At 50.3% G+C, this 14,983-nt stretch overlaps 4 protein-coding genes across 4 annotated transcripts; 2 read left to right on the top strand and 2 right to left on the bottom strand.

The window, feature by feature from the left end:
- Positions 1 to 331: 331 nt before the first annotated feature.
- On the bottom strand, positions 332 to 1,291 carry N0V96_010966 (uncharacterized protein; the record flags this gene model as incomplete). The annotated part of the gene is made up of 4 exons (XM_065759113.1): positions 332 to 605; positions 672 to 863; positions 917 to 1,020; positions 1,103 to 1,291. The coding sequence occupies 4 exons, from the start codon at positions 1,289 to 1,291 to the stop codon at positions 332 to 334; spliced, it is 759 nt and encodes a 252-aa protein (XP_065612211.1).
- A 1,438-nt stretch (positions 1,292 to 2,729) lies between these two features.
- N0V96_010965 (uncharacterized protein) lies at positions 2,730 to 3,783 on the top strand (the record flags this gene model as incomplete). Its single annotated transcript, XM_065759112.1, has 2 exons — positions 2,730 to 2,966; positions 3,034 to 3,783. The coding sequence occupies 2 exons, from the start codon at positions 2,730 to 2,732 to the stop codon at positions 3,781 to 3,783; spliced, it is 987 nt and encodes a 328-aa protein (XP_065612210.1).
- A 159-nt stretch (positions 3,784 to 3,942) lies between these two features.
- On the top strand, positions 3,943 to 6,112 carry N0V96_010964 (uncharacterized protein; the record flags this gene model as incomplete). The annotated part of the gene is made up of 3 exons (XM_065759111.1): positions 3,943 to 4,864; positions 5,122 to 5,603; positions 5,657 to 6,112. The coding sequence occupies 3 exons, from the start codon at positions 3,943 to 3,945 to the stop codon at positions 6,110 to 6,112; spliced, it is 1,860 nt and encodes a 619-aa protein (XP_065612209.1).
- Positions 6,113 to 6,564: 452 nt separating this feature from the next.
- N0V96_010963 (uncharacterized protein) lies at positions 6,565 to 7,123 on the bottom strand (the record flags this gene model as incomplete). Its single annotated transcript, XM_053195741.1, has 2 exons — positions 6,565 to 6,791; positions 6,856 to 7,123. 2 exons carry the CDS (start codon positions 7,121 to 7,123, stop codon positions 6,565 to 6,567), a joined length of 495 nt encoding a protein of 164 aa, XP_053046776.1.
- Between the last annotated feature and the right edge of the window lie 7,860 nt (positions 7,124 to 14,983).

The following is a 14,983-nucleotide window of genomic DNA, read 5'->3' as shown; positions in this document are numbered from 1 at the left end:
AATGAGGTACGGTGGACAGGTGAGCACCAGCGTCGTTGTGGTACTAAAGCCAAGTGACTTGACAGCTGTCGGCAAGTAGTTCTTGAAATTGTTTGCTGAGAGGTGAAGATTTCCCATAAGAGCGAATACCCAAGTGCGATAATCTGTGACGGCTTCCCAGAGGCCAGACCAGATGCTAGTACCCTGTCGTTTCTCAGTCGTGTCCTTTGCAACCCGCGAATGGGCCAATTCGCGTTCTTCTTGAGTGAGCCATCTTGTTTGGAGCGGGGCGTTGGGTAGCACGAAAAAAGCCACCACGGCAACGCCGACTGTAAAAAAAGCTGTTAGACTCTCATCTCAAGTCATCTTCTGCAATGTTTTGAGGAATAGCCTTACTTGTAACGACACCTTGTATCAAGAACAACCATCTCCATCCAGCCAGGCCATTCCGTCCGTCTAGACCGGCGAAGACGCCAGCAGCAATGAGACCGGAGAAGGAGCTCGCAAGCAAGTTTCCTGTGTAAAACACAGCGAGTCGTGTCGCGACCTCTTTCCGCGTATAAAACAAGCTCACGAGGTAGCAGGCGCCCGAGTAGAAAGGTGCTTCAGTGAGACCAAGCACCAGCCTTTCAATCAACAGACCTTGTCAGTGTTTGGCTTCTGTGGTCATTTATAGAGGACTTCTGACTAACCTGCACGCAAGCATTCCATGATAGTCCTTAACAACACAAATGAGGGTGGACACGATAGCCCAAGCCATCATCCAGCCAGACATGTAGTATGCCGGCTTGATGCGCGTCACCAGCATGTTCGACGGAACTTGTCCTGTGATGTAACTTCCTTGACATGTAAGCGGATTTCCAGTATTAACAATGCCCATACCACTTGTAATTGTGAAACTGACCCAACAAAAAAGACGCTGACGCAGGTATTGTACTCGGACCCTTTCATGTTGAGATCTTTGTCGAGATTATTGAGCTTGCCGTTGACAATTGCGTTTCGGTCGAGGAAGTTTAGGAAGTACATCAACCATAAGATAGGCTATAGTAGCACCTTGTAATCAGCCCTGAGTTCATTGATTGTGACGAGGATTGGGGTTCATGTTTGATAACTTTTGCCTTACCATGAGATAGGTGTCCAGTTTCCGAACTAGTGCAATTTCTTTGGGATCAACTTTGGCAACAGATCCAAACTTATCGGCCTGAACTTTAGTGCCACCATCTTTGGGAATCTCTTGGTAGTCAATATGGTCAACATGTGCGTCCCGGTCCTTGATGGTGGAGATGGTTGTCAACTGCGGGTTTGAGGGCATGACTGGATTCGGGGGCTAATGATAAAATGGTATAGGTTCGCTTCAATGCTGGCTGAGCTGAGATGAGAATTAAATTTTGGGGGCTGTTCGATGTGTCGCCTTTTAAACAAATTTCAATATCATTGTCTCACATCTCATGCCAACTAGGAAGTCGCTTTCTCAAGAGTATACGCCGATCAGAACAAGAGATACTGGCAAGGTTCTTGGATGTCATGGTCAGCTCCCTGCTAAAGCCACCAATCAACGTCCATACTTATGACATGATTGATCATTAGCGTTCATCTTGAAGGACATGCATGTTCGGCGCCAAGTTGAGTTTCCCCGGGGTAATCACAACATTCAAATCCGGGGTGCAGTGGTGTCAACTTGGCTTCCCCGTGGGGTATCTTGGACATGCTCACAGCGTTCACACTGCAGGCGAAGTGACAGCGGGGCAATGCGGCGGTTGTCGCTGTGGTCTCCATCTGCAGCCGCTGGATAAGGCCCGTCTATAACCGTGAGTGGCGTACCAGGCTCCGGACGCACATGTACCTACTTTATCCATATCCTGAGCCGTAAAAGTCTAATGAGGGAATCAGGAGAATGCGTCTAAAGCCGAGAGACAAGTGGGCTTAGCCTTTTCCCTCCACTGATGTAATTCACCATGTGTGTGTCAGGAATTGTCCACGGATAGCGAGCAGAAATAGTGATACCTCCAACAAGCCTCAATATAAAGCGCAGGAAAGGTTGAGGTTGAGTACAATCGGTTTCAGGTAACAAGACATTGCCGTGGTAGGGAGATGTGATTCTTAAGAGAAATTTGGAAAGTAAAGAAGGAACCATTCAAAGACGAATCTAGAAGACGTTGGTACACACTTGGGAACCAGAAGGCAGTTGACGAAATTGAGAGCTTCTTGGGCTTGATAGCATGATATTACCCCGATTGCCGAAGGGCCGCTCTCACCACAATTATTGACTCGAAACAAGACCATCATGCTGAGAAATATGTCAAGAGCATTGCTGAAGTCCGCCAGTTGCATATCCATCAATGAAACCCCCGTCTAAAGCCATCCGTGCACTTGTTTCTCCCACCACGAGATCTATGCTGCCTGCATTGAATGTCATTGAGTTGATGGGTTCTATCATGCGTCTGATTGATGGCATTATTCTCTCAGAAGCCCCCGCCGGCAAGAGACGCTTGAGAGCATTCGGCGCCCGGCAGGCCTAGCTCAGTATGCACCTTGCATCTACGGCCCGTGGCGGAGACGGAACGGAATTGTCGCACGGATAATGCATCTCATGCCGATCAGGTGGGGGTCCACCGGAGGCGGCATTGCATTTCAAATGTACATAAGTTGACCAAAGATACCGACCCCTTTCTCTCATCATCAAATGAGTTTTACGCTTAGAAAGCCTCCAGCGTTCGTTTGATGAATCCACGTTGTGTCATATTCTCACGATGGCAACTCAGACATTGGAAACGGCAGTGAGACAACTCAAGGTTTCCGCCCAGGACCGGCCTTTCTTTACCATCGATGAGCTCATCAAGAAGCGTGTACTCGAACTTGGTGATGCGCCCTTACTTGGGTACCCTAATGAGGGCCTACTTGATTTCGAAGAGCACAGCGCTCGCGCTGTGGACCGATATGTCGACGCCGCGGTGCAGAGACTACAGCAGCTGGGGTTACCTTCCGTTGTAAGTCGCGCCAGCTCTCTACTTTCGTTGTCAAGCTGCCACTGAATTTGGGCTCACTTCTCGTCAGGATTCCAATTCTGAGAAGGCTCCCGTGATAGGAATCCTCGCTCACTCCGGACTGCATGTCGTCATCACGATCATGGCTCTCAGCAGGCTAGGTTACGCAGTGTTTCTTGTCTCCACAAGACTTCAGAGCCCAGGAATCGCCCGCCTTTGTGAGTTGGCGAGCTGCAGCGCCATGCTCACCACGTCAACTTTCCATCCTGTTCTGGCCGAGGTTCAACATCAACTAAAGCTCGATATCTTACCGCTGCTGTGTCACTCTGACTACTACGGCAAGGATGCGCCCGTGTTCTCCAGAACCTATGACCCGGAGCGAGAATCGAACAAGATTGCTGCAATCATCCACTCCTCCGGCTCGACAGGCCTTCCGAAACCGATCTACCTAACTCACAAGAGCTGCATTGGCGCCTTTTCCGTTCATATGAACATGAGAGCCTTCATCGTCTCTCCCTTATTTCATAGTCACGGGTTCTACGAGACGTTTCGCTCAATCTACTCGAAGAAGCCTATTTACTATGGCAACTATAATCTGCCCCTGACAAGACAGAATCTGATCCAGATGATCAACTACATCAAGCCTGAGATCTTCCATGTGGTCCCCTATGTCGTGAAGCTACTAGCTGAGACAGATGAGGGCATCCGCGCTCTGGCAAGTGTGAAACTTGTACTCTTCGGGGGCAGCAGCTGTCCAGACGACCTTGGCGACCGTCTGGTCAATAACGGGGTCTATCTAGTCGGAAACTACGGATCGTAAGAGCAGCCCTTGATCACTCTAGGCTCTTAAGCCGTGTAAGCACCACAACTAACGAACTCAAGTACCGAGGTAGGCAGGCTGATGAACTCCGTTCGTCCGCCGGGGGACAAAGCCTGGAACTACCTACGTCCTCTCCCCTCCGCAAAGCCCTACGTTCTCATGGACGAGGTCTCGACTGGGATCTACGAGTGCGTCTGCCTCGATGGCATTCCGTCAAAGTCGACATCGAACTCGGATTCACCACCAAACTCATTCCGCACGCGTGATCTCTTCGTGAAACATCCCACACAGCCAGACTGGTGGAAGTACGTCAGCAGACTCGACGACCGGTTCACCCTGATCAATGGCGAAAAGGTGCTTCCTATTCCCATCGAAGGAAGAATTCGCCAAGAAGAGATTGTCAAGGAAGCCATAGTCTTTGGCGAACAGAGAAGTTATCCCGGTGCTTTAATCGTCAAGGCGGATAATGCTGCGCACCTATCATATGAGGATTACGTTGAAGCAATCTGGCCGGCAGTTGAGGCTGCCAACGCGAAAGCCGAATCTTTCTCTCGCATCCCTCGAGAGCTCCTCATTGTGCTTCCATCGGATACACAGTACCCCCGCACTGACAAGGGGACCTTCATTCGGGCGCCATTCTATCAGCAATTTGAAAAAGAAATACAGAGCGCCTATGACAGATATGAGAACGAAGACGAAGGAGGCAGCTTGTCTCTTGAGGGCCAAGAGCTGGAGATCTGGCTCTTGCAACAACTCAAGAAGCAGTTGGGTATCGACTTACCATCTTCCGACACAGACTTCTTCGCTTCCGGTGTTGATAGTCTTCATTGCATCCAGATGTGGAGTCTTATCAAGAGACAAGTCGATTTGGGCGGTCGGCAGAGCCAGCTGGGCCAGAATGTTCTCTATGAATCAGGAAACATTCGAGAGCTTTCGCGCTACCTCGTAGCTCTGAGAAACGGTCACATTGAAGCGGTTCGAGACGAGCTGCAAAGTATGCAGGATTTGGTAGCCAAGTACTCTTCCTTCTCACCTCACATAGCTGGTGCCGCTACAAAACCTGACAAGCACCTCGTGGTAAGTGACCTCAACCTCATCGCTACCTCAAGGCATTACTGACATCCGCTTCACAGTTTCTCACTGGGGTGACAGGCGGCTTAGGAGCTCATCTTCTCGCCCAACTTGCTGCCCTCCCAACCGTATTGTCAGTTTGGGCAGCCGTCCGCGCACCCGACGATGCCGCCGCAGCATCTCGCATTGCAAACTCGCTAACCTCGCGCGGCGTATCTCTAAGTCCCCTCCAACAATCTAAAGTGGTGCCGCTATCCTGTGATTTAGGCCTCCCAGACTTCGGTCTCGGGGCCGCCCGCCTCGCCGATCTGAAGTCGAAGCTTACAATCGTAATCCACAGCGCCTGGGCCGTCAACTTCAACATTCCCGTCCAGAGCTTTGAGGGCCAGCATATAAAGGCAGTCCACAGCCTCATCCAATTGTGCCAGTCCGTCGAGACACCTAATCCCGCACGATTCTTCTTCTGCTCATCCGTCTCAGCGTCAGGCGGGTCGCCTAGGCCCGGTAACGTGCCGGAGGGACCGGTCCCGACGCCGGCATGGGCACAGGGAACAGGATATGCGCGGTCCAAATGGGTGTCTGAGCATATCACGCGCAATGCAAACCTGAACGCTGGTGCGCCTACAAGAGTCTTGAGGATTGGGCAGCTTGTGGGTGACAGCAGGGTCGGCGAATGGAACACGACCGAGGGTATCCCGTTGATGATCCAGACGGCTATCACGCTTGGTGCCTTGCCGAACTTAGACGAGGTGAGTCTCATGTGAGCAGCTTAGAAAAAGTGATGGCTTTGACGTGGTGATAGGAGATGACTTGGCTGCCCGTCGACCATGCCGCAACGGCCATCTTGGAACTCGTCAATGCCAACGCCGCCCCGCAGCCGAGCGAGCGCGATACCGATCCCGACTTGGTGTACCACATTCTTAATCCGACGCGCTTCCACTGGACCCGTGATATGCTTCCATCTCTGTCCAAGGCTCGGTTGCAGTTCGAGAGACTCCCGACTAATCAGTGGATGGATAGGTTGCGGCAGTCCGAACGAGACCCAAAGAAGAATCCGCCGATCAAGCTCCTGGATTGGTTTGAAAGCAAGTATGGACGCACGGCTTCTGCGAGTAAGGGGGTTCTAGCATATTTGACAAAGGAGACTGAGAAGGACAGTCCAACGTTGAGAGGACTATCGGATGTCACGGATGTAAAGTTCATCACGACGTTGGTCGAGAGGCTAAAAGCTCGGTGGGCGGGGGATGATAGTGCATGAGCGAGGTTAGACCTGAGACTGTGTGCGGGTATCTCTAATCTTTCTTCAATTCCTGGGCCATCTCAGAATTTAATTTGGTTGCCCAAATTTGCCATCTACCAACAATCACAACAAAGTTTGATGGGTCTATAATTGACTCTTTCCTCATGCGGGAGTGTTCAAAGATGAACATGACTGTATTTCTTCATACTTGGTAAACGTGTTTGAGCGCGAAAAGAATGAATGCCACCGCGCAATTGGCCCCGATCATCACCCATGGTTCCATTGCCGAGAATAGACACTCTTCGGCAGATACACCACGTTGAGCCAGATAAAAACTGAATCTAATGCACCATGTCGCTTGCCATCACAAAGCCCAATCTCCCAATTTAAAATATCATGAAATCAAAGCCGTAGCCCCTCCAATGCGCCGTATCCCTAGAGTATTGGTATCTTCCAAGCTCATGCAGTATTTACAAAGCAGCAGCAGCGAGAGCGACGGCGCCGAGCATGCCGTAGTATGCGTTTGTCGGTCGTGCGGCAGCGGCGGGTGTAGCGGTGGCAGATGCGGCGCTGCTGCTAGCGGTAGCGGCTGCGGTACCGAGGACGCCGGTTACGAGGTTCGATGCCGATGCGAGGTCGGATGCAGCCGGGTTGCTCTGAACTTCTGAGCAGATTGACGGTGCGATCTTTGCAGCCGCTGTGAGAACTTTGTTAGCCACCTATGCAGTGATAGGACACGAGTGACAGGATATGCAGCATACCGGCGATCTCTGTTGTGGAGCAGCCAGCAGTGAGCACGCAAGGCGTCAAGCTGGAGATGAGTTTGTCCTGGCTGGCGCACAAGCAGGTGAAGTCGGTCGCGGAGCAGCCAATGCTACTGGCAGCGGTGCTCAGGCAGCCTACGGCACAGCTGGGGAGCTGGGCGATGAGGCTGGCCAGGCCGGTTGAGCTAGAGGATGCGGCGGAGGTGGTGGCCGACTGAGCGGCGGCAAGGCCGGAGAGGAGTCCAAACGCGATGGTGTACTTCATAGTGATGGTGTTGAGTGGTTTCTCGCTGGGCAAGCTTAACGATGCCGATGGAGTGATGAGCGAGATCTTTGGTGCTTGATTAGAGGTTCAAAGAATGGTTAGTATGTTTGTTTGAGGAAGCAAGAACGGTGTTAGATCGTAGTGAGAGACGAAATGAAGAGCAATTAGAGGCCTGGAAAGAAAAGTGGCGCTTTCAATATTGCTGCTGCCGGTATGAATTGTTTGTTGAAGACCAAGGGGTTGACTGAGGAGACACAGATGGGCAAATGGAATCGATGGGAAAAGACGATTGATTTAATATACTAGAAACGATCATCTCTGGAGATGAACCTTGAGGAGCCACAAGGGAGGTCCAGACTCAAATCTTAACACAACCAAGAACTGAACGACGTTGCCCAGCGAAATACGAGACGTGCGCCCAGGGGCAGAAGAGAAGGATCTAATACGACGGGTCGCTGCTGCTGGGCTCAAGTTTGGTACGCCGCGAGAACGAATAGTCAATCTTGGAGCCCTTGGCTGAAATTGAAGCTGTTTGGCTGTGTGAGATCAGCGGAGTTTACCAAGCGACTAAGAGAGCTCCGGTTTTCTTGCAACACTGCCTCGATGCCGCGCGGTCCATCCTTGGCGGCAGTGAACAGCGTCTTTGTTCTATGGAGCAGCGTTGGCGATGGCTAGTTGCAGGTTAATGGCAGGATAATGCGCGCCAGACTAGTTGGCCAGCTTCGCATCCGTTGTGCTCTACTCTGTCTACTGTAGGTGCTCAACGAGCGAGACCGAGCAAGACGTCAAGGTTTGAAGTCGGCGATGGCGTCAGCTTTGTTGAGTTCGGACGAGGCTTCATGTGACGACTCAATGTTGTCTGTCCTGCATGACGAACCTCATCCAAACGCGGGCTACAGCCCAAAGTCTAGATTTCAGGGTTCTAGATGCGCGTTAGAACACCCCGTCTGTTCACCCAGGTCACTGCTCAACCCGCGGGAACCGGACGAACAGAGGGTGGGAGGGAAGGAAGAAAGAAAGGGGCTTTCACTGCATATCTTGCCCCGTTTCAACGTGATGTCATTCTTATTTTAGCGGTTTACCCCTGACATGACTCCGCCGAATTGCTGCTTGGCAAGGGGTCCCTAGGCACGCGATAGACGTTCAGGCGCTGGCTCACTTCATCCCCAGTGAAAGCAGTGAAGCAGTGACAGTCTGTCGCTCACTGAGTTTCGACTGGGGGCCCTTTACAATCAATCCCAGGCCCACTCAAATCTCACCTACCGCGCAGCCAATCTCATTCAATTTCACTCAACCTCAGAGGTTCGGGCAGTGTTTGATTGGCATGAAACACCTAGCGGACCCCTTGTCAGCCGTCGTCTCAAGCGAGGGAACACAAGCTTTGGCATGTCGGCAGTCTTCAGATGGCAGTGCATCCTGATCTTCGTTTGAGAAAGGCTCACCGTGTATTTGTAGATGCCCGCTCTGGTACATTGCGGCGCGATTGCGGCGCGGATGCTACCGATTGTCTCCAGCGGGAGAGTCGGCGAAGGCCACTGTTGAAGCAGCCAGCTCAGTCGCGATGATTCGTTTTCGCTTGCGAGGTCGTTTATGAGATGAATCGCCCAAGAGGAAGCTTCACACCTGGTGGCTTAGTCTTGCACTCCAGCCCAGTGCTTTGAAATCATCTCACCCAGGAGGACTCCAGCGGCAACAACCTCCTGGGTACAACGGAATGCTGCTCTTCGCTGCATCAGACACCGGTACCGCACTCGGATTCACGGCCGGCAGATTCGGAAGTGGATCCAGTGCATCGCAAACATTGCATCCCGGCTACTCGCAAACGAGTGCCATTAGGCCTCAGAACATTCGTTGTCGTCAGCTAACTCGAAACTTACTTGTTCATGCTCAGCGCAACTCGTTCATTCGTAAGAAGTGCTAAACACTGGGCGCTTTCCAAATGCAGAATCGACTACCCTTTCAGTCTGGCTTGCAATATCCCACTCAATCATTTCCATCTCACACGCATTCTTTTTTTGGTTTTTCAACATGTCATGCGACTGGCCTACTTCGTTTATACATAGCTTTCCTCGGCATTGCCTGTGAAGCCCGCTCGCCCAGAAGCTTGTACTGAGCTAGCCCAAACGCACAGAAGATGGGCAAATGGGTGACACAATACGTAGTTTGTCACTCAATACCTGAGCTCTCTTCTTCCTCTTCCTACTACTATTACTACTACCTTACTCTGGCGTTGACCGGTATCATCTTTTTCTTTCTCTTTTTGTTACCCACTTGAATGACCAAGAAGATCCTAGAGTATGGAGGCAGTGCAGCCAAGCTAGACTTGATGTCATTTCGCCTAGGCATTCTCAACCGAATCTCAGCTTCTTTCGGTCATTGAACTCAGGTGAGAGTACGTGTAGTAAGATGAGAGCCTAGCCTTCAAGTGAGATATCGAAGCACTGTTTCCATAACACCGAACTCCACCCTGCGTACTGCACGTGCACATGGTTTTTATTCATAATCGGGTGCCTGAGAAGCTCATGTATGAGACTAAAGGTAGGCAATTGAAGTCTTAGCCAGCTTTCTGTTCGCGATTGATGGAGCAGTATGGCTAAGCCACGACGGAGACCAGGCGATACTTCATACGAAGCATACGGTATGACTCAGCGAACAAATGTCTGCAAGCTTCAAAAGAAGCCGCTCGGCGAAGCGTGACGGTGCCGACGGTAAAAAAAATTCACGGTGCCGAGCTTTTCGGTCTCAGCGCCGCTTTTTAGGACCCATTCCGGCGGATACTGAAAATCGCCGGCACCGAAAGATTGGTTGCCGTGTCTAGAGCATAACGGCTACTCACGATACGGACTGAAATTTTCAGCCGGCAACATGCCTCTGATCCGTCCTCATCTTTAAAGGACGAGTCTCTCCAGAAAATTTTCTCAACAAACACTCACGCATCCCATGATCAAAGCCACAATAATCATGCCAACCACCGAAATCGGCCCGCCTTACAGCGGCGTAACACCATCGTCTAACCATCTTATTTGGGAAGATCTCTCCCTCGTTATCAACAACGTCAATCTAACTATTTCTACCGTCCGCCGTAACGGGCCACTCGATCCCATACTCTGCCTCCACGGCTTCGGCAGCACCAAAGAAGACTTCACGGATATAATCCATCACACGCCCCTTTCCGACTACCCTTTTATTGCTTACGATGCCCCCGGTAGCGGGGCGTCCGCCAGCTCCGACTACAGCGCCATCTCCATGCCACTTCTCGTCGCTGTAGCTGAGGCGGTTCTGGATGCTCACAAGATCAAACGTTTTCACCTTGTCGGCCACTCTATGGGCGGCTTGACAGCCTTGCTGTTAGCACAACGTAGCCCGGGCGCAGTACTAAGCTTCACCAACATCAAAGGCAATCTTGCTCCAGAGGACTGCTTCTTAAGCAGACAAATCTTCGACTTCCCGGCAAGCGATACGGAGATATTCATTGCCTCCTTTATCGAGCGGACTAGGCGATCGGCGGACCATGGGAATGGGATCTATGCAGCAAGTTTCCGTTCTAAGGTCAGGCCGGAGGTAGTCAGACCGACTTTCGAGTCCATGGTACATTATACCGACAAAGGAGAGTTGCTGGAGGTGTTTGAAGCCCTTCCGTGTCCAAAGATGTTCATGTTCGGTGTATCCTACAACACGTTATCGTATCTCCCGCGGATAACAAATGCTGGTGTGGAGTTGGCGGAGATTCCGTCTAGTGGGCATTTTGTCATGTACACTAACCCTACGGCGGCCTGGGGCCAAATATGTAGCTTTATTGGTAGAATTTCAAGATAGCAACTGTTCTTCTGTCGCCCATTGAAGCATGTAAATGCCGTCTCGCGAAACTGGAGTCCATCAAAAGGTCAATGACTTGCACTACCTAGACAGAGTCCCCATGTGCACTACCTTAAGATACTCGAGCCAGTCCTGAAGACCTTTCTCCCCGAGCGCTTTCGATAGCATCGATTAAAGACGCTTCCTCCACCCGTGAATTCAGTTTCTACCACTTGGACTGCCAAATAGCGTGAATTTAAATAAATCTACTCATGTCAAAAGTGGCAATAACGTACGTGTCAATCTCATCTTATGTAATCTACACCAACCTATGGTGAGACTGAAATGTAGCAGAACTAGAAAAGAACTGGCGACGGATGCTTTGAAGCCACTCGGAAATGATGGAATATAGTAATTAGGCTCTCAAAATTCTCTCCATAACCTCGATAGTCGAATATCCATCAGTTGATTCTCTGTAATACTAGCTTAGGCTGTGATACGCAGAGTTGAAAATGAAAGATGCTGCGATCTTAAATATACCATGGACTCATAATAAGCCGGAGACTTGAACTCTAGTTATGTTTAGGAAGCCTCCAAACTAGTATCAGTCATTTTACATCCAGCCATATGGGACGCTTCTTTATTGAGGTGTATGTAGATGACTATCGGAGCAAAAGAAATCCTGCACATTTGCCCAGGCTGATCAAGCTGGAAATGATCTATCTCTCTGCCTCCTAGTACGGATCTTGTAAAGTCCAAGAATGAGAAGCATCTTGGCATTTGAGACCAAGAGTCTTGCATTCCAGGCAAATGACAAAGTCGCCTCCATCACACAAGCTACAGGTGTAGTTTGCCTGCTCGTCTGGGAAAGTACTAGTCATGCAAATATCACACCAAGCTGAATCACAATCAAAGTCCGCCGCATATGTGCCAAGCTCGTTGTTCTCCGGAACGCAGATGTTGAGCTTCATCGCATGTTGCAAGACCAAATCGATGACTCGTGTGCTCCCACCTTTTCGTGCCTACCACATTGAGTTTCGTCCTAGTCCATCTCGACACTCGAATGATCTCTCATCGACTGAAAGCAGGTACTCGACGGCTTCTTCATGCCCATTGCGACAAGCTGCAGATAATGGGGTTGATCCATACTGGTCCGTGATTTGAAGGTCTAGTCGATTCTGAGTGGTCAGCATTTGGATCAATTCGTAATGCCCGCGAGCTGACGCATAAAATGCTGGGGTTCGGCCACTGTTATCTTGTACATGGGTACTGCATCTGGGACTTTGAAGCAGCAACTTTGCAACTCCTGTAGGCCCGCTTAAAGCCGCAGCGTGTAGAGGCGTCCATCCACGCTCGTCGGTCAACCCTTCATCTACTCCCTCAGCAAGAAGTAGTTCAATCACCCCAACGCGTCCGTTATACGACGCCTCGTGGAGTAGCGTCCATCCTGCGAAGGCTCGCAAATAAACGTCATTACGAGAGTCGCTAAGAAGTAGCTCGGCAAGCCTCCTATTAATGGCAGCTGAAGTTGAGTAAAGTGGCACCATTCCGGCTTTGTTGGCCTGAGATACGTTGTCGCACCGACTAAGCAGTAGCTTGACTACTTTTTCATACCCGCAACTCGATGCTAGGAAGATCGGTGTCCATTGACTATCGTCTTTAGCGTTTGAGTCAGCCCCATTGTCCAGAAGTAGCTCGACAATCTCTAGATAGCCATGACTTGATGCCATATGCAGCGGTGTAGTAGAATTATTGGTCACAGCTGCGACGTCGGCGCCTGCACCTAAAAGCATATTGACGATCTCATAGTGACCTCCATCAGAAGCGAAATGTATCGATGACCACTTGCTTAAATTTGCGTGGTGAACATCAGCCCCCTTTTTAAGGAGCAAGTTGACAATGTCTGGGTGACCGTAGTGAGAGGCAGCGTTGAGCGGCGACCAGCCATCATTACTCTGGGTTGAAACTTCGGCCCCGTTGTTAAGAAGCAGTTCAATCACATCGAAGTGTCCGCAGGAAGAGGCCACATTGAGCGGTGTCCAACCGCCATCGTTAGCAACAGTTACGTTAGCTCCCCTCCCAAGCAGCAACGCAACGACATCGAGATGGCCGTAGAAGGAAGCTACGTGTAGTGCCGTCCAGTTGTAGTTACTTGTGTTCTCGCAGTCAGCGCCTCTATCGAGGAGCAGTTCAATAATATCATAGGCTCCATGATATGAAGCTTCGATGAGAGGTGTCGACCCTGTGTGATTCGACGTCGAAATATCGGCCCCCGCATCTAGAAGGATCTTGGAAAGTCTCAAATTACCAGCGTTGCCCGCAATCTCCAAAGCTGTTCTACCAAACGGCGCCTTGGCATTCACATGATGCTTCTCGCCGTGAATGAGGCAGGAAGCGAGCTCGGTGAAGCCAAGACGGGCAGCGTAATGTAAAGGACTAACATGACGAGGTTCCGCTGATGGATCAGCTCCCAAACCGAGCTCTATGCTATATTTCTCAAATATATCACGCCACGCTTCCCAACTGGGATTAAGGTCATCGAATAGAGCCATCATGAGCTCTGTCAGTTCTTCGTCTTCCTCATAACCGACGGTGGAATGCTGATACCATGAACTCGCGGCGTAGTATCGGAATGATCCCTTGACACTGATTTGAAAGTTCTCTTCCTGGGTGCTTTCCACAGGTAACGTCGGTTTGATTTTCTCCTCAAAGTCCCAGAAGTATTGACTGTTGATGTAACGAAGGCAAAGCTTTGCTAGCCTGCTGTTTTGTTGAAACTCGTTTGAGATTTGACTATTCATGCGAATCGATAGCGATTGAGCTGAAATGTTGCATAGAAAGTGTTGTTTGACTGAGAAATGAGTTAGGTGCACCGTCCTTAGCCCCCTGTTAGAATCCGAGGACGTGCCTCGAACTTCCAACAGCGAGCCGCAGGGACTTTGGATCTCGCTTTCGATGAAGTCGTCGTCAATTTCGTCGGGCAACTCATCCTCAGGGAAGTTGACATCTTCCTCATCGATCAAAATGGCCTCAGAGATTTCGTTGACGGTCAAGGGTCGTAGGGCGAAAGCCGCCCATTGTAGCAGAGAATAGGCACGCTTACGGATCGGTCCTGGTAACTTAGATATCCAGGTCCAGTTACGTTCGTAAACATGATCAAGTCCAGATGGAATTTCGCTGATCGCATCCTCAAGTTGCTTCTTGTTCTTCCAGCTGCGCAAGGAATCTTCGTGTAACTTGACCCAGAGGAATTGACCATTGCACTGATTGGCAGAAAATTGATTGCCGCTCGGTACAATTTTGTTCCTGTTGCTTGTAGTAGGCCAAGTTCAACGTATTCCAATTTACAATCCATTCGATCGTCTTTCGACTGCATCCGCTGGTGAAAGAGGATTATTGCTTGGACGTTGCAGAGGAAGCAGTGGTTAATACAGGCCGAGGTATCCTAGCAAGTGGGTGACAGAAAAGGATGCCGGTCAACAGAAGATTATCATACGTACTTACCGATGGATTATCCTTGATTTTCGCATGCTTCTTGGCTTGATGTTCTCTAGTTACTTCTATCTTTGAGATATTCATTAGGGAATACTCTTTCAAGAAAAGAATAGGAATAGGGAAAAGAGCCAGGGCATCTTTGTAGCGGCAAACGATTATGCCACCCACTTGCCCAGGTAAGTTAGTTACCTTACTGTTGAAACCACCGGCTCCACCTTCAGGTCAGGTGGTCAGTGGCTGGATAGTTCGACACATTGTGTGCTGTTTGCACTCCTTGATTCAGGTCATAAGTCAAGCCAATATTGAATCACTCCCTCAGACTTGGGATGGAAAGTTCATGAATATGCAAATGGTGCACGGTACCAGGCATTCAGATCTTCCGCGACCATCGCCTTTGCGAATAGTTCCGGCTCAGATGCGCCTTAGCCCTCAAGTGTCAAGCCAGTGCGCCAGGTTTACGGAGTCACAGAGACTAAGGTACAGAGTCTTCTGAACAGAGGACTGGACCTCGAGAAGGAGTGGGAATCACGTGGGCAAGTGAGGAAACGACTACCATCGCTTACCTGGAAG

Source organism: Colletotrichum fioriniae (genome assembly GCF_027942845.1).
Source record: "Colletotrichum fioriniae strain IMI 355084 chromosome Unknown scaffold_16, whole genome shotgun sequence".
Taxonomy (NCBI): domain Eukaryota; kingdom Fungi; phylum Ascomycota; class Sordariomycetes; order Glomerellales; family Glomerellaceae; genus Colletotrichum; species Colletotrichum fioriniae.
Note: the sequence above shows the minus strand (reverse complement) of the source record. Positions and strands in the feature narration are given on the sequence as shown.